Below are 22,673 nucleotides of genomic sequence, written 5' to 3' on the forward strand. Positions count from 1 at the left end.
AGAGATTCCACTGATATAGATGTGTATTCTAAACGTACAAGAGGGATGGAAGCTCATAAATATCTGAGAAAAAGCTGATGCCACTGCATTGAATGTGCTGCAGCTAACTTTCTAGCCACATTTATGTGGAGAAAATCTCTGAACAGTGCTGCCTTGGCTATCCCAACTCACAGAGGGCCAGAGAAGGTGTCTGACGGGACAATCACTCAAGTAGTGACCTAAATAATCAACAAATGAAGGGCCAAGATCATTGAAAGAAAAATATATAATGTAAGGGACCCCTGAGAAAGGGGAGATTGGAAAATAGAGAGAAAAACACTATAGCAATCCAGAATAAAACTTGTAACCTAACTTGATTATCAATACAAAGGAACCATTCTCCTCGGACTTTGCCGAGGACGATTTGCTCAAGTTTAAACTTGTCTATTTTCATTCTATTATCATCAAGATCTACTTTATTTGTTGACTAATTTACTAAAGCCCAGTTTTTCAACCCAATTTCTATAAAATCATTGTTTTGGGCTTTTTGGGCCTAAATTCATCCATCTTTTGGGCTGAGGAATCGAATCTGGTCCTTACAACCACCATTAAGTAAATGGAAGATGCTAAATTATTACAAATTTGACTACAAAATAAATATAAACTAATATGGTGAAAATAGACCAGTGCCACTTAATCAATATAATAAATAAATGTTTGAATCAATTTATTATAATTGATTACACATAAGTCAGTAAGGCATATGTGATAAAATTTGAAATATCCTTAATATCACTCAAGTGAATTAGTCATATAAACAAAAAGTAAGAATAATGGATTTGAAATAAAAAAGTTATAATGCAAAATATTAACTAAATTGATTTTTAATTAACTAAATACTATTATTTAAGTGATGTTTAAATACACAAAGGTTCATTTAAAATTTTGTTTAAAACCTCAAATTATATTGAGTCAGCCTTACCTCTAGCACACTGAACATGTTAAGATGGTGATACATGTTCAAAAGTAAACAAGTATCTTCACCTCAACGGTAGAATAATAAATATGAAGTTCAAATTGCCTACTAAAAAAAATCATTACAACTTATTCAATCAAAAAGGAAGGGGGAAAAACAAACATATAGACATTTCAGTTGTGAGAAAAGGGTATTTTAGTCTTTATATGTATGTTTAATTACATATTTAATCAACAATTTTTGCCCCAAGTTATAAATGCTTATTAAATGGTCTATATCCTTTAAAATGTTTCATTTTAGCATTATACTATTAAATTTGTGAAAAAAAAAACTTTGAGATTTTGTTAAGCAATCAAAATTTAATAAATTCCATCTGAAGTTATCATTTAATCAAATATTCACCTTAAAAAAAAAAAAATCAAAATACTCATCTATGAGATTTTTTTTAGATAGCTGCGCTGTTTTCATGTCTTTTTAGTTAAGGACACGTCCCTTCCTCTCTTTTTTTATTTTTTGTTGCTAAATCACTTCCTCTCTTTTTTGATTGTAAACTTCGGCCAGAATATAATAGTAATGTAAAGTTTACCCTCCAAAATGGGCTTGTTTCTGTGGAAAAATGGGCAATGTTTAATAAGTGTCAACTTGGTACTATACAGTATACACCAATAAGGCAATAACTCGAATTCATAAACAATGATTACAATTTACAAGCGCCTTTCCCAGCATATGAACCAAGAAAAAACTTGATAGAAAGGAATAGCTTTGGGCGATCGTGAGGGTTGGGCTTGTTTATAATGTGAACCAATTTGAAATTTCCATGTCAAACGTAAGTATTAGGAAACATCTCACATTTAAGAATTGATAGCTCTACCATATTATTAAATAAGTAGGTACAGTTCACATCTAAGTATTAACTACTATTCTTATTTTATTTTATTTTTTTTAAAAGCACAACTTGATAAGGTGTGGGATGCCTCTCTTTTTTTCCTCTTCACCTATACTGAAAATGCATAACCACCATGGAAGGCGCCAAGAAAACCTCATCTGAGTCCTGATTTTAAGTAAACAATTTGTAAACGTCTCTCATATTAGCATTGATGCTACATTTAAGCTATATCAACAAAATGAACAATACAACTCTTTTTTCTTTTTCTTTTTTTAAATGAGCGAATACAAAACATATCAAATCTAATAAGTGTCAATGCCTATAGATTTTTATAAAGGAAACTTGTATATAAAAGAAATTCATAATGAGTTTAATTAGTTCAATTTGTAATTTTTTTTTTTTTTTGGCTGAACAATGGGAGTGGATTCAAATCCACTTATATACAAAAGAAATTCATTGGTTTCTTGATTTAATGACAATGAGTAATCATTATAAAATGAACACCATAGTTTTCAAATTCTCATATCATAGATATAAAAGGAAAATGGAAATTGAAACCCTTTATATCGGTACTATAAGAGCACATCCAGCAACTTCTTTATATTTTTGTACTGTTTGAACAGTGAATAGTGATATTTACCTTTTACCTACCTACTTTTTCAAATATATCTTCCAACAAATTCTCTATTATTTCTCTATCTCATTTAAATATTATTTCTTCATTAGTTATTTATTCATTTTTTAACACACATATTCCAATGCCCCCATCCCCACTCCTTTCTTTGCTAATTTTTTATTATGTTTTATTCTTTTGCTAATGAACAGTAGCACATCAAGTTTGGAGAATGACTGTTCATTAGCAAAATTTCTTTTTGAGTTTTAAAGAAACTGTTGGAGCTCATTTTTCCTCTTTTTTTGGTTTCATTCTCTATATTTTGGCTTTACCTACTCTATTGGAGATGCTCTAAAGCTTCTAGAATGCAACGAATTATGTATAAGTCCTGTAATTGTTTACGATTAATATGTAAAGAATAAAATACTTTCCCAATTAAGAAAAAAATATGGAAAAAAAAGAGTTATGACATGTTTAGAATTAACTTAAATAATAAACTTTTATGTCAAAAAATAATAAATATATCCATTTAAAAAGGAAAAAAAAGGAGAAGGAAAAGAAAACAATAAATTACTCTCTAAAAATCCTATATTTTATGATTGATTTCAAATTAAATCTTACAGTTTAATTTTTTTTAAGTAAATAAAAAATTTTAAGACAATTACCAATTAAATCCTACTATTTTTTGTTAAATTTTTTTTTTTAAAATTAAACCTTAGTTAAATTCGTCTCAATTTAAACCTCCAATCAAATATTCATTATTTTTTTAAAATTAAACTATAGTTTAAATCCTACATTTTAAAAATTCAAATATTCAATCTGAAACTATCAAAATTATAAAATTTAATGTATGACACAATCTTAAAATTTTAAAATTTAGGATCTGTTTGGATACCGTTTATTTTTCTGAAACTAAAAATTTATTGCTTAAAGTACTGTAGATAAAGGTAAAAGTTAGTTGAAATAATATAGTGAGATCCATAAATAGTTCCAAAAAGTGCAGTGGAGCCCATGAATTGTAACAAAAATAAGCTGAAGAGTAAAATAATTTATAATTTTAATCCACATCCAAACGCGCACTTAGGATGTGTTTAAATACCGTTTATTGCTGAAAACTGAAAAAATTATAGTAAAATAATTTTTAAAGTGTGAATAGTGCCATGAGACTCATTCTTAACTAAAATTTTGCTGAAAAAAGAGGTTTGTAGATCCCGTAAACAGTGCACAGGACCCACTAACAGATGCTGGACACAGCTGAAAAATCATTTCAGCTGTATCCAAACGTTCACTTAGTATATGTTTGGATTGGGCTTATTTCCTACGCATTTGAGTTTCCTTTTTTTTTTTATTTTTATGCACGCGTTTTGGCTTTTAGGAGACAAAGTGCATTGTTCACACACTGTTTACTGTTTATGCACTGTTCATGGGACATACAACCACTTTATTCATAAAAAAATATTAAAAATGGGTTTCACGGCACTATTCACACATTTAAAAATTATTTTGATACAAATGTTTTCAGTTTTCAACAAAATAAATGATATAAAAACGAACTTTTAATATGAAACTTTACAACCATACAATTTAATTCAAAATTATCCCAAAAGGTCAAGAATAGAATATTTAAAATGTAACTAAAAAAAAAAAAACCCAATCATGTCATGTGCTAGTCAAGCTGTTGCAGGCATAGGCTAAAAGTCAAAGCAGCCGGCACTTGGCACATGGTCCACGAGTACAAGCGGCGCACTCTCAATTTGATTGCCCAATGGCCATTGTGAATGTAGTCGAGACACACATGATCCAATGGACAAGCTGCGAACCCCAATTAATCAAAGGAAGGATAGGTAGCATTAAATTGTTCCACCTCCGTAATTGCAACGGCAACAAACAAAGCCACGAATAGAGCAATTAACAATTGACCTGGATACCTTTAAAAACAAACACAATTATATATATATATATATAATTTAAAATTTAATTGAATTTAGACTTTTTAAATTTTGTACTCAATAATTCACTTGCCACAAAAATTAAAAAATTAGATAAGACATATGGTACAATATTAAACTTCAATTAAAATTTAATTTATAATCTAATTGAATTTAGACTCTTTCATTTTTGCACCTAATAATTTACTTGACACAAATTAAAAATTAGATGAAAAATGTAGTGTAAAATTAGACTCAAATTTAGAATTTAATTAGATTTTCTCTCATGCTATTAATATATATACAGCATTTAATCAAAAAAAAAAAAAAGTAATCTTCAACAAATGCATATGACCTTAAAAAAAAAAAAAATAATAATGCATTCTTTTTTTTCAAAGACTCTCACTTTCAACTTCAAGTCACTTAGTGGGAGTCATTTTCTAATTTAATTTTCATGAATTAAATCTTTCAAAACTAACATGAACGAGTCAATATTTGATTTTGAGGAATCCCATTAATAGATTTTTGTTTTTTGTTTTTTTGGGATGAGTACATTAATAGATGATTTTATTGGTTGATATGTCTATGTTTATGTTTTAAATACTAAAACAAAGATTGTTTTCAATGTGACAAAAAGATTAATAACTAGTGTCTTTTTCTTTTTCTTTTTTCTTTTTTCAAAATAAGAAAGAAAGTAAAAGGCACATTTATTTTCAACGTGTAAACAAATTTACAACCATTGTAACCATCTTAAGTTCATTTATTGCTTTCCCAGCCTTCAAGGGTTTAATTGCTAATGGGGAATAAAATGCAAAGAGGTTATGCTCGCTTAAGTTCTTTTACAACCGTAACAAAATTTCACAACAAGTCAATGTGTCAATTAATTATCAAAATAAAAGAAAATAAAATTATACGAGACTCACCATAACTCAAAATAAATATGTTATAAAAATGTTGTGATTTTTTGTTGTTCTTCTAAACTTATTCTTCTCATTTTGCTACAAAAAGCAATGATTAATTTTTTTTGATAATTCAAATTCATACTAGGGAAAAGAGGGATTTGAACCATAAACATATGTGTTAGAAGTATTGGGAGGTGCCAGTTGAACTAAAAAAAAAATTGATAAAAAAAACTAAAAGATTATTGACAAAACATTGATTAAATAAAAAGGCTAGCCTTAAAAAAGCAGTAAAAGTTATGGCCATTACATGGATGAATTGAATAAGGAACTTTTTGTACAAATAATTTTATCTTTTTTTCTTATAAGTTACCATAATTTTTAAGTAAAGTTTGTTGTGCGACTTTATATTAAAATATTGTTTCTTCTTGGTTAGGTGCATGTGCGTTTGCTTTTCACAATTTCTAGAAAATTGAACAAAGAGAAATTCTTTGTTTGTTAAATGAAGGCCAATGATTAATTAAAAGAAAAATAGTTGTAATTCACTCTTGTTTTATCTTAAAAGCTATCACACAAAGATGTCTACATCTGTAAAAACACGCGCATAACACATCGCTATATGAGGACATTGTCTAGTTGATTAATAAGGGTCTGTTTGGTAGAGGAGTTTAAGTAATGTTGTTTGTATTTTTTTGATGTATATGTGGATGAAAAAATATGTGAAAATACATGTAATGTTATTTAAAAACTGAAAATATGTGTTTGAGTATGCTTACCAAACAGGCTTAAAAGCTCATTTCCCTACTTTGCTATTTCTAGATGATATAAATTTTAGATCCTAATTTTCATTGCATCTTTTTCTAATTATTATTTTAATTTTTTACGGATTCTTTTTTTATACACTACTCATTATTAAAGTTTCACTCTTTTTGTGCTTTCTAATGAATTTTATTGACTTGTAAAAATAAAGACAAAGTTTGTCTACAACTCTATTCAATATCTCCATATTATATGTAAATTTTGACATATTCACAATTGAATTGCATTTTCTTTTTACATATTTCATACATGCAAAATTTTTAGAAAATCAAAGATCAATAACTATGTCATCAATCAAATGTTCAAATTTTAAGTTTTTGTAGTTTAAAATTATGCATGAAAAATAAATTTCTTGATTGAATAGTAAACAATATTAAATTAGTATGACATTTGATATGCGTGTTAATTGTTAAGAATATAAAGAACATGTAATCCAATAGTTAATTTTTAAATTATGTAGTAATGTTAAATTGTTTTGTGAGAGTTGTAACCATTTGTTACAACTAAGTTTGTAGCCTATATATATATATGTATATATATAAAAGTCTAAAAAAGTAAAATGGACAAATAAAAACCCTCTGTCCAAATAAAATCAAATAATAATTAAAGATTATTGCGTTATTCGACCGCTTAGGGCTGTTTTGTAATAACATATTATATATATATATATTTTTTTATAATATAATAGTATATAAATTTATAATTTGTGTTTTATTATAATTATTGTGCTTTACGATCAATTCAATAAGACATGAATGTTTCATAAAAAATAATAATAATAATAAAGACATCAATGAATTTATTTTGGTGTAAGCAATATTAAATTCGAGATCCCTCATCCCTTATTGCTAAGATCATTTTTTTTTTTTTTGAGAATGTATTGCTAAGATCATTTAATACCTTTTTAAATCTTAATCAGTTAAACTACTAATAACCGTAACGAGATCAGTTAAGCTAACACTACCACCTTTTTTACACTTTCAAAAGTTAAAGTGATAATTAAATCAAGGGTACTATAGTAAATACGCCTCTCTCTCTCTCTCCCCCTTTCTCTACATAAACATTAGAGTTTCCAACATAAAATAAACATCGCTTTTTGCTAATAAACGATAACTCTCGGAAAAAAAAAAAAACATAGCACACGGAGGGAAAAAAACAAAACCCAACAACAAAGAGGAAAGTTTCATAGAACCGTGTTCACATCAACATTCTTTTTTTTTTTTTTTTTTTCGAAATCGTACGGAAATTATACCGTGTCTGTATTGACGCTTCGCATTGCTAATTGCTAATCTGGTTTCTCCTAACTCCACGGCGGCATTTCAAGTTTCTGCGAACTCGATGTTTATGAAGAATTTCACTTCCACGCGTCATTAAGGTTATTGCTTCTTCTCCATTTTATTACGAAGGTTATTTTGCTTCTTCCTCCATTTCGATTCCGCCGAAAATTTCCTCTAACGTTAACTGTTCGAAATTAATATTCTCTTTTCTTAATATGCTCCATACAATTTTTTTTTGACGTTGGAAGTGAATTATGTCTTTTTATGTGAGGTTTTTTTGGCTAAAAAAAAAAATTTGAGCAATGTATTAGTCAAAGTTTGATAAGTTTCGGTTATTTTCCAGATTTCTGATATTTCTATTTTATTTTTTTATAATTTAAAATTCGTGGTATTTGATGTGTTCTATAGGATCTATATGCAAGAAAAAGCGGCTGTTTTGAGAAGCAATTTTCGAAGAGAATTGGAAAGCCAGAAGTCTGTGCGGATTGAGATTTTGGAAAGAACAAGTCTGGTTATGTACCTTCTATGTATGTATGTATGTATGTGTTGTGCATTTAATTGTTTGTCGTGAATTGCTTTGTAGTTAATCTAGTTTTGGAAGGCCCCCCTGGAGGTTTTTGTAATTTTGATTACTGTACGACTTGGTTTTTGTTTGGGAAAGCTATGACTTGGGCCTCTCCAAAAGGCTCTTCTAGGATGGCTGCATATCCCCGCAGTGTAACTTGGATTGTGGTTTCGGTGGGAGGATTGGCATTCTTTTTAATTTTTGCTTCTTGGATTTTAATCTCGTACCCGATTGGTTCCACGGTTCGTTTGTATTTCTATGGTGTTGATAGTTCGCAGAAAGTGAATTTGTCGATCTATCCTGGAAATCAGACGACCACCATTGTTCCAAGTGACGATAAGGATGTAAATATAGTTGTTAATAATACACCATCTGAGTCTGATTTACGAGTGCCTGTGGACTCGAATGGTGGTGCATCAAGGGATAAGAGTAATTTCATTCCCAAGTCTAATTCACAGGTGCCCATCAGTTCGATGGATAAGAGTAATTTGGCTCCCGAGTCTAATTCACAGGTGCCCATCAGTTCAATTAGTCCACCGGTTTCTTTGGAGAACAAGGAGATAAAAGATCATACAGCACCTCTTCCTGCATTGTCTCCTGCTTTTACAAAAGAAGAGGATGTCAAGCCTGGTGCTGATCCCTCCAAAGTTACAAAGAGTGTTGAGATTGATGATTCTTTGAGTTTACCAAATAAGTCCAATTCTGTAGGTATGGGATCAAATGATACTGCAGCTTCCTCTGATTCCAAATCTGGGGTTGTGCAAAGTTCTTCTAGTCGGTCCGGCAATGATACCAAGAATGCGCCAGTTGATACAGGTAGCTACAAACCTCTTTTTGCTTTGAATCAGTTCTTTAACCACTATTTTTCCATATGAATTTATTACTTATTATATCATTGTGCTTTTCCTTTTAAGGAATATTATTTTGATTTGGAACTCTTCAGATATTAACTTCTCAGATGTTGGCCTATCATGTTACCTGTTTGCTGAAGTGTAACTTGCTATCATTATTGGGTTTATCTGACAGCTATTTGTTAACTGTTCACTTATTATGTCTTCACTTGATGCTTCCATTTGTTGTAAACTTTCCTGATCTAGTTACAAAATCTTCTTTCAGCTAGTAGACAAGATCAAAATTCAACAAATTAGTAATTCTTCTTAGTTAGATAATTATTACCTTGTCCTTCATTATTATTAGTACCATGTCTTTCCTAGCATGTTCCTTTCTATATTAATTAATATTAAATGCCTGCCATGAGCTAAATTGTTCCATTGTTGAAAGGTATTACTTTTTCCCTTTTTTTCTTTTTCTGTATCTCTTCTAAGCTTTCAGTCTGTATTTACATTGTCCACTATGCAGGATGTGATCTCTACCATGGAAGTTGGATTTATGATACAACAGGGCCATTATACACAAACAATACGTGCCCTGTATTGACACAGATGCAGAATTGCCAGGGGAATGGGAGGCCTGACAAGGAGTACGAGAATTGGCGATGGAAGCCCTCTCAGTGTGACATCCCTCGATTTGATCCAAAGAAATTTCTGGAGTTAATGAGAGGGAAGACACTAGCTTTCATTGGTGATTCAGTTGCTCGAAACCAGATGGAATCAATGCTGTGCATTCTCTGGCAGGCAATCACCTTATACTTCATATTTAGTCATTTATTAGGAGATTTAAAAAATAATTTTGGCCATTTAGAATTTTGTATTTTTAATTGAAAGTACTTCACTAAGGGTTGGCCACATGGATATATATATATATATATATATCTGGACTAATTCCTAGCCATAAACAAGCAGACACACCCACCCACCACGCACACCCACACAAATGCAAAGAAAAGAAAAACAAAATGATGATGTAAACTAAATTTCTTAGCCTAATTCATATCTTGTCCTTGTTTTGTCTTTGTAAGTTTAGGTCCTCTTTGGCTTGACTTGGCCTGAGTCAGTAGTTAAACCCTGTTAGTGTTATATCCTTTTAATGACTTGAATTTTAAAATAAATAAATAAACTATTCTATAAATAACTTTATAGGCCTAGTTCGAGTTTGATCTGGCCATGGGGTAACAGTTTTAGTCTCAAATCGACCTAAATTAATTGCTGCACCCAGTTAATGTTGTATATTTGTAGTGGCATGTGGAGAAGTAGCCTACAGTTTGAGTATAATGGGAGTATTGGCTAATTATTAGTATGATTTACACTGTGCCTGACCTTGTCTGGGTAATTGCCATTGTTAGTGACTTCCAGGTTAGATTTTCAGGCTTAGATTGGACTAAAATATTTAGGCCCATTCTAGGCAGGCAAAATTTAGGCTCAGTCGCTCAGATTAGTATGTTTACCTCTTCTATAAGAGCAAGGTTTACAAGAAAATGTTTTTTTATTTGCATCATATTTGATGGTTCAGTTTTTAAGTCTGGCAGTAGTTTTTTTCCCTAATAGAAAATATTATGGAATATTTTCAGGTAGAAGCTCCTATAAACCGAGGGAACCGGAGAATGCAGCGGTATTTTTTCAGGTCAACATCTGTAACAATTGCTCGGATATGGTCCTCATGGCTTATCAAGCAAACATCTGAACCATTTGATTTTGCTCCAGCGGGAGTGGCCAAACTACACCTTGATGCCCCTGATGATAACTTCATGGAATTCATTCCAAAGTTTGATGTGATTGTCCTGTCTTCTGGCCACTGGTTTGCCAAGCAGTCAGTCTACATCTTGAACAATGAGATTGTGGGCGGACAGTTGTGGTGGCCTGACAAGTCTCGGCCTAAAAAGGTTAATAATGTTGATGCATTTGGGATATCTGTTGAGACAATTCTCACTTCTCTTGTTACACACCCAAATTATAAGGGGCTTACCATTGTTCGTTCCTATTCTCCTGATCATTATGAGGGTGGGGCCTGGAATACAGGTGGGTCCTGCACTGGAAAGACAAAGCCACTTGCAGTTGGTAAGTTGGTAGAAAATGGCTTTACAAAAATAATGTATGAAAAACAGGTTTCAGGTTTCAATCATGCAATTAAGAAGGCAACAAACAAATCAAAGTTGAGGTTGATGGATATCACTGAAGCCTTTGGGTACCGCCATGATGGACATCCAGGACCCTATCGAAACCCTGATCCAAATAAGATCACAAAACGCGGCCCAGATGGAAAGCCCCCACCTCAGGATTGCTTACATTGGTGCATGCCAGGTCCAGTTGATACCTGGAACGAAATTGTGAATGAAATCATTAGGAGAGAATATGAGGGCAATAAGAACTTTCCTTCATGAAGGGTGTTTTGTTGCCAAGCAGCCTGCATTGTTGTGTTTCTGTAACTACAAGGACAATTGATTCTGTAAGATATAATTTATATTCAGGGAGGTGGTAAATTTTGTGCATTTGTTCTTTTATTATTTAAAATATATTGTAGAGAAGCTGTTGTAACGGATGGGAGGATTAGCCGCTAGTATATGAGTTTTTCTTCTCTTCTCAATTATTAAGTCCATGTGTACTCTTGGAGAAACTAATTGCTGTTTTGCTTCATGATATATTGTATTTATTTGTGACTTCATCTAGTAGCACAAAGCTTTGCCCAAAAATCATCACTACTGCCTGGCTATTCCTGAGAATTGGGTAGACAGTTACAGGATGCAACTTATGTCGGTGGGTTTGAGCAAGGTAATAAGTTAAGCTGATTGTCTTCTTTTTGGAATAACATTTAAATGCATTCCAACTCAGGTTTATTGCTGCCTTTTGATGCTCAAGTCAATTTCTGAACTTAGTCCTTTGCACATCTGGCTCTTACAATACTGCATTAGACCATGGTCAGGTTAGATGAGGGATTTCTTTGTTACATTTATTGCCGTCCACTACAACATTTTCTGACATGTTTTGATAAGATATTCCCTGTGAGTAGGCTGGTCTACATACTATATTTGTATTTGCAAGTAGTCATGAAATTTTCTCTTTCTGATATATATAATCTTGTAATTTTATCTCGGATGCTTATATTAGATGAAAAGCACAATTGAAGTACAATTTATTATTTGTTCTTGTTCTTGTATTTCCTGATCTCAGCAAAGTGATACTGATACCATCTCATAAATCTAACTGTAATAGTTGCTTTTGCTTATCCTGCTTTTACACATTATTAACTTTTTTTCATTTTAATATTGCAAAGACACAAACATATTTTTCTTTTAAACGTTTTTGCCTTCCATATTCATTTTCCCTGCAAATTGGTCTGAGGTCCTGCTACATACCATAGCAAACAAAGCGTATTTTCGACGTGATTGAATTTTCAAGCCAGTTGAACATGGGGATCAATGGAGTGTAGGGGTACTACATGGGTGCAAGTAGTGATTGCTCTTCTATGGATTTATTAATCCTTAATCACTCAAGAAACTTATTGGAATCTGACTGGCTGAAATTTGTTTAGATCATTAAAGATCTGAAGAAAGCCAAAGGAACTGCCTTTTTGCAGCTATTACTGTGAGCCAGTCGTAGGATCTGAATTGCCATTCATTTGACAAATATACTATTCCTTTTCTTATTTTAGTTTTAATTGAAAATGTCAGATATACCATTTCAAATAAACAAAAGGAAAATATAAATAAATAAAACCCTCAGCAAAAAATACATATAGACACGATTAGTGTAAGTATGATATCGATATTAAGTGCCCGTTTGCACTTTCCTCTGGCAAAAAGTGTTTTTTGAAACCAAATAGATAATATATACATTTGGTAAAACTATTAAAAGCGCTTTTTCTAAAAAGCTGATTTTTGAAATATGAAGAAATTTCACTTTAACACAACACAGCTCGCAAGAGCCTTTTGCAAAAGCCAATGCGCGTTCATAAATATTACCGTTGAGAGGCTATCTTTAATTACCAAATTGCCCAAACATTTTATTGGAAACCTAATTCACCTCACACCAGATTCCTCTCATCTCATCTTCAGAACAAGCCTTTTCGTGTTGCTACACAATCCTCTCCGTGCTGCTGCAGGTAAAAGTCTCTCTTGCCTCATCTGTCTGCGATTCTTCTTCTTCTTCTTCTCCTCCTTTGTATATATTTTTTTAAAATTTTATTTATGTCTATATCTGATTTGAGAAAACCACTAGGTACCACTAATTTGCTACCAAAAACTGATCTGCTACCAAAAACTACCAGGTATCACCAAAGATTCTAAAATATTTGTTGAAAAATTTTCAGATCTGTGCATGTTTTATTTGTTCTTGCTAATGATCTATTTGTTCTTTTTTGGGTACTGAAAAAATTTGTGGGTACATGCTTTGTATTTTTTTTTTTTTTCCTTTTGTGGATATATGCTCTGTCTTTATATGCTCTGTATATTTCCATGTTCAAGTCACCTTTTAATTTATGACAAAAAATTGTCCAACCCCCCTTTCTTTGTTCAAGTCACTTTGGATTGAGATTTGATTTTTTAAGTTTAAGCACAATATCAAAATTAAGCACTTTTTAATTACTTTTTATTTTCTTCCATACTAACTCACACTGGTCTATTGATAAAATCAACTTACAAAAATGTTTTGAGTATAAGTCGCCAACTTTTTTTTTACGGAAAAATTAATGGATGCTCTTAGGATATTGATTTAGGATTTTTTTTTTTGAAAAAAAAAAAAAACAATTAACTTTTTTGACTTTTTATATTTTTCATAAAATTGGTATTTAATTTTTTCTAAAATGACTTTTAGCAAATGTCATAAGTGCACTTGTTAACTAGACTCTCCCTTGAATCCGATTCGAATCAAAGACATGAGAAGCTATATATTATCTCCATCTCCAATTATTACTGCTATGGTCATTAATAACTAGTGCCTTAGTACATAATTTGATTGGAGGATTCATTTGTGTTTGACAATAGATTAAAAACTAACTTGTTTCTTAAATTATTTACTGTTTATGGATCTTATCCTACTTTTTATCCCGGCTTTAGTTCAAATAATTTAATTTTCAATTTTTTAAGAATAAGTTAGCTTTTATTTTATGTTTTTGTTTGTTTGTTTGTTTGTTTGTGGGCTAAAGTGAAGAATGGGAGTCCACAATCCATTGAGTTGGATGGACAGAGCAATGGAGTGTGTACTTTAGGTTAGGCAGAGCTGAGGAATGGACCGAGCAATGCAGAGTAGGCAGAGCTGGGGAAGCTTCTTGTCTTCTTATCTTTACTACTGAGGTTGCCGTCTTTGCCTGCAGCGCGTGAACTCGTCCTTTTCCCTCTTGTATTCTTTTGCTTGCAAATTGCAATGCACTAGAGAGTGGATTCCTCCGTTTTGTCACGGTTCCCATTAAAGTAGTAATTTTTTCGCCTTGTATAAGGAGTAAGGAAAAGGATTGGGGCTCAATATAATATTTTAACCTGGTTACTTTTTCCTTCTTTTTTTTGATGATTTGATTTTTTTTTTTTTGTTTGTTTGAGAATTTGATTGATAATTATATTGTTTGAGGAAGATGACTTAAATCTTGGATATATTTTTTTAAAACATTAGAGAAGTGTCACTTAAGTTACAAAACATTTTAGGTTACTTGTGGTTGCTTGTTAAAGCATTTGCACCGGTCAATGCAAAATAGAAAAAAAGAAAAAGAAAAAAGAAGCTCAATTTTGTACATCTAAACCCCAAAATTACTCATATTAGTCAAGTTAAAGATGTGTAAATTTCTAGAGTTGCTACAGTAACCATGTAAGTTTACACTGACACTGTTAATTTTGCATTTAGTTTTTTTATTTTTTCTTTATCCTAAGGGTAAAGGAAGAAAACGGATGCTAGTTCTTGTATCTTGTATGTGAAGAAAGACGAATAATTTAAAAAATCAAATAAAATTGATATTTTAATGAAATAGAGTGTATAATAAATAGTAATATGATATGGGTATTTTTGAAAATTAGTCATGTAAAATTGGAAAAAATAGGCTCTTATACTAAAATAAGTATAATTTTTTACACAAACTGATGTGAATGCTCTTAATATGTAAAACAAGTTGTTATATGATAGTTTTTGACATGAAGTGGGGAAAGAAAGAGTTATGAAATTAATAATTAAACAATTTCAATTTAGAAGAAAAAAAAAAGTTGTACTCAATGACATAAAATTTATTTACCCAAAAAAAAAAACATAAAATTAATTTTAAAAATATTTATGGGAAAAATTAATTTAAAATGATATATCATAAAAAGTATAAAAGAAAAAAAAAGTTATTAAGTAGGTACCTTAATTTTTTTAATTAAATTTAAATATTTGGTTGCATTGAAATTAATTGTCCTTAAAAAAATAACATTATTTGTGTTTTATTGATCAATAAAACTAAGTGTTTGAGTTCAATTAGAGAATCTACTGTATTGCATTTTGCACAAGAATTTGTACCTAAGTTTACCCAAATTTTATTTATTTATTTAAAAAAGTGCTGTAGAGTAAAAAAAACTTGACGGCACTTGTTGTCTTGAAATAATTATATGATTATAAGTGCCAATGAATGACTGATTTGAGGCCAATAAGTTTATGCAATGTGGTTTATAAGCTTGTCTCAAAAACTCTAGCTAATCGTCTTAAAGCTATTCTTCCTTATATTATTTCAGAAAATCAAAGTGCATTCATAGCTAATAGGCTTATCACTGACAATGTATTGGTGGCATATGAGATTATGCATTTCCTGAAGCACAAGAAATGGGGGAATGATAGTTTTATGGCTGCGAAGTTAGACATGAGTAAAGCTTTTGACAGAGTTGAATGGACATTTGTCGAAAAAGTCATGAGGAAGATGGGATTTAATGAGAATTGGATTGCTTTAGTGATGAAGTGCATTTCCTCTGTGTCGTACTCAGTCATCATCAATGGCACAACATATGGAAATATTGTTCCTACTAGGGGACTTCGACAAGGCGACTCGCTATCTCTGTATCTATTCCTATTATGTGCAGAGGGCTTCTCTGCCCTCATTAATGAGGCGGCAAGGAATAATTAGCTCAATGGCATCTCCATTTATAGAGGGGCTCCAAGGATCACTCATCTCTTCTTCACAGACAATAGCCTTCTTTTCTGTAATGCCAATAGTAATGAGTGCAACAAGCTGAAAGAAATTCTTAGTAAGTATGAGTCAGCTTCAGGGCAGAAAATCAACACCGACAAATCTTCTATATTTTTCAGCCCAAATACCTCCCAAGAACTCAAAGATGAGATTCTAAGCATTCTGGGGTCAATGCAGGACTCTAGTCATACTAAGTACCTTGGCCTCCCCTCTATTATTAGCAAATCAAAGAAGCTTGTCTTTGCGGAGATCAAGGAAAAGGTAAGCAAGAAGCTGGCTGGCTGGAAGGGTAAATTGCTCTCAATGGGGGGAAAGGAAATACTTATCAAGGTAGTGGCCCAAGCCATTCCCATTTACACGATGAGTTGCTTTCAACTCCCAAAGAGTTTCTGTGATGTCTTAGAAAAAATGATGAGGAGTTTTTTGTGGGGGCAGAAGCATCAGGAGTCCAAAATGGCCTGGGTTGGTTGGAAGACAATGTGCAAACCCAAGTCATAAGGGGGCATGGGTTTTAGAAACTTGCAGGCCTTTAATCTTACTTTGCTCTCAAAACAAGCTTGGAGAATCCTTTCAAATCCAAGCTTCCTAGCTGCCCGCATCCTCAAGGCAAAATATTTCCCATTCTATGACATTCTCCATGCAAATCTAGGCAGCAGCCCCTCGTTCACCTGGTGGAGTATTTATAATAGCCTGGAGGTTTTATGGAGTGGAATAAGATGGAGAGTGGGAAATGGGCGTCTAATCCATATTTGGGATGACAAATGGCTCCCAAGCCCCTCTACATACAAGGTCATTTCCCCCCCTCACCCCATTGTAGACTACCCAATGGTCTCCTCCCTCATTGATCCGGTGACTAGATGGTGGAATGTTGAAATTGTCCAAGCACTTTTCTTGCCTTTTGAGGCTGATTTGATCTTGAAAATCCCACTATGTCACAATCTGCTTGAAGACAAACTCATTTGGATAGGGAACAAGAGAGGTGTTTTTACAGTTAAGAGTGCCCATTACATGGCATCCAATCTCCTTGACATGAGGGAAGAAGGGGAATGTTCCTCTGGTGATTCAAATGCTCGGATTTGGAGGAAAATCTGGTCCCTAAAGCTCCTGGCGAAGATTAAGATTTTCTCTTGGCGTGCTTGTGTAAATGGCCTTCACGTGCTCACCAATATGGCTGCAAAAGGCATATAAATCTCTAGTATCTGCCCAATTTGTGATGAGGAGCCAGAAACCCTTATTCATGCTTTAATCTCTTGCGACTTTGCACTCTCGGTTTGGTCCTTATGGCAAGACTGTCCCATCGAGAAACTGCTAAATGTGAAAGATTTCAATGAGTTAGCATGCCATTTTTGTTCTTCTCCAATGGACAAGCACCTGGATTTTTTTTTTGCCATTGCCTGGTCGATTTGGTATAATAGAAATAAGATTATTCATGATGGGGGTGGTCTGCCCCCTATTAAGATCTGGGTTTCTGCCAAGACTGTTGTTGAAGATTTCAAAGAGGCTACCACGTGGGATTTTCCCATTTTGCAGTCCCCTCATCGTGGCTGGGTTGCTCCCCCGTCGGGCTTTATCAAGGTTAACGTGGATGGTGCTTCTTCCATTGATGGCAGCGACAACTCTGGTGTCTGGGTGATCATTCGTGATGAAGCAGGTGGGGTGGTTGCCGCTCTCTGTAAGGCTCTGCCATCGCATTACCCAGCTGAGTGCACTGAGTTTTTTGCTCTGGAGCATGGTGTACTCTTGGCTCAAGAGTTGAATCTTTCACATGTTATTTTTGAGTTTGATGCTACCTTAGTCATCTCAGCAGTCTCTCAAGGCCATTATGGTGGCTTAATGGGTCATCTAGTTCAAAGCATTCAGCTCGCAAGGTCTTATTTTTCCTGTTGCTTATTTCAACACATGAAAAGGGATTACAACAGGGCTGCCCACGAGCTAGCCCAAGTTGCTAAATGTAACCAAGTTTCTAATCTTTGGAAGGGTGTTATCCCACCTTTTTTAGTTTGTTTCAATCAAGCCTAGGATGAGTCTGTTAGCTATTAGCCTGTGTTGTACTCCTTTTCTTTGTGAATGCAATTATCAGTTTCTTCTAAAAAAAAGAAAAAGTGTCAATGACTTTTACACCAAACGGCAACCACATGCTGATTGTAATGGACTTGATTCCATGTTCAATAACTATTAAAAATATATAGAAAAAACAAGTAATTTAATGTGGGGATAGCAATACGTGTTCATGTGTCGAGTTCATGTCATGTTGACTTATAAGTATTTGACTATATGAATTGACATTAATTCGACATGTTTATTAAACAGGTCAAGATTTCTCAATTCTAATACAACTTGTTTATTAAACAAGTCAGTGGTGTTAACCTGTTTATCAGACTTTATTAAAGCAAGAAAAAAAAATCTTTGTATCAACCAAATTGATATGAACTATTGAAAACCAAAAAATAATTTTTTTAAAATATAAAATTCATAATTAACAAGTAATTTCATCACAAATAATCATTTAAAACAAAAAAAATATCTTAATATCAGAAATAATTGGATCATAATATGTTAAAGAAAATAACTACAATAACTAATAAGTTTATAAACCTAGAGTTTTGAAGAGTATATTGGTAAAATGACATTTAATTATACGGGTTAGACGGGTTGAACACGAACACGACACGTTTATTAAATAGGTCAGTCGTGTCAATTCAAATATGATACGAACTCATTAAGTCTCAACCTATTACCTACTAATTTCGTGTCGTCTCTACGGCTCATGTTGAATTTTACTACCCATACATTTATCTTACAGTCATATTTTCACTCATTTTTAAACAGATAAGACTATCCAAAGTTTCAAACCCACAAAGTCACAATTAAAGTGACCGTGACAAATTAGCAAAAAAAAAAAATGTGTGGCAATAAATCAACTTTTTTAAGCTACCGAAGATAGATGAAGTTTGAATGAGAAAATTAATTCACCACCACAAAGCAGACGAAACCTATGAACTAGGATCTTGCCTACCCCGCTCACACGCACTCAACCAGTCAAAAACACGGGAAATTAACACTATCTGATTTTACAAACCGCAAATAGGTCCCCTCACAATCTCCGCTTCGTTGCTTACGTGGCAACACCACATTAGCCACACCAGCTGTACCAAACTCTGCAACCGTAACAGACGATTTTTTTTTTAAGTCTCTCACCTCTCACACGCTCATACTCGCCCTCTTGAGATTTTTGAAATTCAAAAACATCCTCAGAATCTTCAAAATCTCCACAGGGCCACCGGTACATAAATGTACATAAACATCATTAAAAAAAATAAAACACAACAACACAAAACCAAATTCCAAAATCAAACAAACGCTCTCTTCTTCAACGGTCCCTTTTTGCCTTTTTCTCTTTCAAACGGCTATTTCTCTCTCTCTCTCTCTCTCTCTCTCTCTCTCTATCGCTTTCTCTTTCTCTCTCTAAAAAATAACACTTTCTAATTCCATCTTCAAACTCCAAATTTCAAATCTCAAATCCCAACACACTTTCCTAGGACGACGAAGACACACATTTTTCCCTCTCAAGAAACCGCTTCAACTTTCCTAGGAAAATAGAATTGCTGTTCCTTGTTCAGGTTTGTTTCCAGATCTTGTTCTTTTGTTTTTGTTTTTTTTTGCAGCTTCTTATAATCTCTGTTTGGTTACCGAGAAAATTGAGTACATCTGTCTAAATTTAGGTAGTTTTCTCTGCTTAGGATGCGGAAACTAATAGCGCACACTAATATACTACGTACCTGTTACCGTAATTTTGTTTTCTATTTTTAGATATAATAATACTAATAGAGGCGAGTGGAAAACCTATCTGCTTTGTTGTTTTTTTTTTCGAACACATTTTGTTTTGTTTTTGTTTTTGTTTATCTTTCTCACCTCAGCTTTCTTCATCGATCAAACGGAATGTCCTATGGTTCGTTTCTATCTTTCGATTTTGAGTCATATTTTTTGGCTTCAATTTTATTGGGTTGAGCTTGATTTTGAATGTTTGTGGGTATCAATTTTGTAGAAGGAAGAAGAAGAAGAAGTTGTGATTTAGCGTGTGATTTCTGAGTAATTGAGATTTGAATTAGGGTTTAAGGAAATTGGGAATCGTTAAGTAATTTTGGTGTTTGTATGTGGTGTATGACTTTTTTTGTTTGGTAAATATATTTGTGTTTGTAATCAATTGCTTTGCTTTGATAGTGAAGGATACTGGGTATTAAGGAAAATTTGGGTCATTTAAAATCTTCCAAGTTTTCTAAAGAGTATGTCTTAACTCTTAAGAATGTCATTTGAAGGATTTGGGTTTTTCAATTAGATGCTCAGTCTGTCTACATAATGTGAAATTAAGAAGGGTGTTGGTCAAAATGCTGAGATTACTTTTGCATTGTAGTGATGGGCTTTGAATTTAAGAGATACTGAATAAACCCGGCTTTGATGGGTGTCTGGCAGCAAGCCATACAGTTGGATTATCATTATGCCTTACTTTGATGCATTGTATTTGAGAGAAAATGAATAAGTTGGCTTTCATTTTGCACTCTGTATGAAGAGTATGCAATGAATACATTTCACTGTTAAGTGACAACCGTTATTGTTTCTGGATTACCATTTCAATGGGAACAACTGTTTGCCATGTTTTAATGTAGTGAAGAAACTATTTATTTTGCTTTCAGAAACATCCATGAATTTGTACATTCCTTATTTTTCTTTTGTATTTTTAATTGAGAGATGGAGGAGAAAAGTGGGGACTAAATGTTGGATAAATTGCAAATCTCTGTTGCAATGTTGACCATGATATATCTTTTATAGTTAATTTGAAACTATACTTTTCCAATTTCTTTGTTATGTTTATTGAGAAATTTTTTTGGCAGTTGCAGTTGCTTCAATATGTCTAATCCTCAAGCTGATCCACTTATGCAAGTGGAAACAACATGTGGATCCCTTCTATATGAACTTCAGGTTCTTTTTGAATTTTTAATGCGCAGCAATTCTTTGTTTTTTTTTTTTTTATAATCTTTTCCCCTTCTGTTACAAAACAGTTTGAAATAGTCTTGAATGTATTGTTAGCTGAAAATGATTTCTTTCTGATTTATTTTTAAACTCAGATCATTTGGGATGAAGTTGGGGAGTCTGATACTGATAGGGATAAGATGCTACTTGAGCTTGAACAAGAATGTTTAGAAGTATACAGGAGAAAGGTAGATGTGGCAAATCGATCTAGAGCTCAGCTACGACAGGCAATAGCTGATTCTGAAGCAGACTTAGCTGCCATCTGTTCTGCAATGGGGGAGCGACCAGTACATATTAGGCAGGTTAGAAATGATGAGTACATGATTTATTCTGGCTTGTCTGTTTTGTGAATGACTATACTAGGATTTAATTGCTTATTTTAAACTTTGAGTTTGTTTAACCTAGACTATCCAAAAGGTGAAACAATTAGCACTATAGCTAAATTACATTCTTTAAAAATTATGAGAAAGTTTGAAGTTACTCATTGGGCTTGATAGGTTAGAACATGATTAAATTATTTGTACCAAATAAGAAACTTTGAAAGAATAAATGTGCAAATAATTGTTTAGTATTAGTATAGTACAGCATGGGTAGAGAATACTTTACAAGATATGAATTTTTTTTTACGTGATGAAGCAGGTGGGGTGGTTGCCGCTCTCTGTAAGGCTCTGCCATCGCATTACCCAGCTGAGTGCACTGAGTTTTTTGCTCTGGAGCATGGTGTACTCTTGGCTCAAGAGTTGAATCTTTCACATGTTATTTTTGAGTTTGATGCTACCTTAGTCATCTCAGCAGTCTCTCAAGGCCATTATGGTGGCTTAATGGGTCATCTAGTTCAAAGCATTCAGCTCGCAAGGTCTTATTTTTCCTGTTGCTTATTTCAACACATGAAAAGGGATTACAACAGGGCTGCCCACGAGCTAGCCCAAGTTGCTAAATGTAACCAAGTTTCTAATCTTTGGAAGGGTGTTATCCCACCTTTTTTAGTTTGTTTCAATCAAGCCTAGGATGAGTCTGTTAGCTATTAGCCTGTGTTGTACTCCTTTTCTTTGTGAATGCAATTATCAGTTTCTTCTAAAAAAAAGAAAAAGTGTCAATGACTTTTACACCAAACGGCAACCACATGCTGATTGTAATGGACTTGATTCCATGTTCAATAACTATTAAAAATATATAGAAAAAACAAGTAATTTAATGTGGGGATAGCAATACGTGTTCATGTGTCGAGTTCATGTCATGTTGACTTATAAGTATTTGACTATATGAATTGACATTAATTCGACATGTTTATTAAACAGGTCAAGATTTCTCAATTCTAATACAACTTGTTTATTAAACAAGTCAGTGGTGTTAACCTGTTTATCAGACTTTATTAAAGCAAGAAAAAAAAATCTTTGTATCAACCAAATTGATATGAACTATTGAAAACCAAAAAATAATTTTTTTAAAATATAAAATTCATAATTAACAAGTAATTTCATCACAAATAATCATTTAAAACAAAAAAAATATCTTAATATCAGAAATAATTGGATCATAATATGTTAAAGAAAATAACTACAATAACTAATAAGTTTATAAACCTAGAGTTTTGAAGAGTATATTGGTAAAATGACATTTAATTATACGGGTTAGACGGGTTGAACACGAACACGACACGTTTATTAAATAG

General features: G+C 32.7%; 1 protein-coding gene across 2 annotated transcripts; it reads left to right on the forward strand.

The window, feature by feature from the left end:
- The first annotated feature begins 7,205 nt into the window (after positions 1-7,205).
- LOC112026700 (protein trichome birefringence-like 18) lies at positions 7,206-11,500 on the forward strand. Of its 2 annotated transcripts, none has more exons than XM_065776850.1 (4): positions 7,206-7,506; positions 7,786-8,758; positions 9,302-9,576; positions 10,410-11,500. In XM_065776850.1, exons 2-4 carry the CDS (start codon positions 8,041-8,043, stop codon positions 11,217-11,219), a joined length of 1,803 nt encoding a protein of 600 aa, XP_065632922.1. In that variant the 5' UTR covers positions 7,206-7,506; positions 7,786-8,040; the 3' UTR covers positions 11,220-11,500. The 2 variants fall into 2 exon arrangements, with proteins under 2 accessions (XP_065632922.1, XP_023915158.2); XM_024059390.2 differs by having other exon boundaries at positions 7,206-7,475.
- Positions 11,501-22,673: the final 11,173 nt, after the last annotated feature.

Source organism: Quercus suber, unplaced genomic scaffold (assembly GCF_002906115.3).
Source record: "Quercus suber isolate HL8 unplaced genomic scaffold, Cork oak 2.0 scaffold_143, whole genome shotgun sequence".
NCBI classification, from domain to species: Eukaryota; Viridiplantae; Streptophyta; class Magnoliopsida; order Fagales; family Fagaceae; genus Quercus; species Quercus suber.

Excerpts from the sequence above, each read along its gene's own strand:
- LOC112026700 (XM_065776850.1), top strand. The coding sequence starts at position 8,041 with ATGACTTGGGCCTCTCCAAAAGGCTCTTCTAGGATGGCTGCATATCCC. Across the intron at positions 8,759-9,301 it reads GAATGCGCCAGTTGATACAG|GATGTGATCTCTACCATGGA; the intron begins GTAGCTACAAAC and ends TCCACTATGCAG. Across the intron at positions 9,577-10,409 it reads TGCTGTGCATTCTCTGGCAG|GTAGAAGCTCCTATAAACCG; the intron begins GCAATCACCTTA and ends GAATATTTTCAG.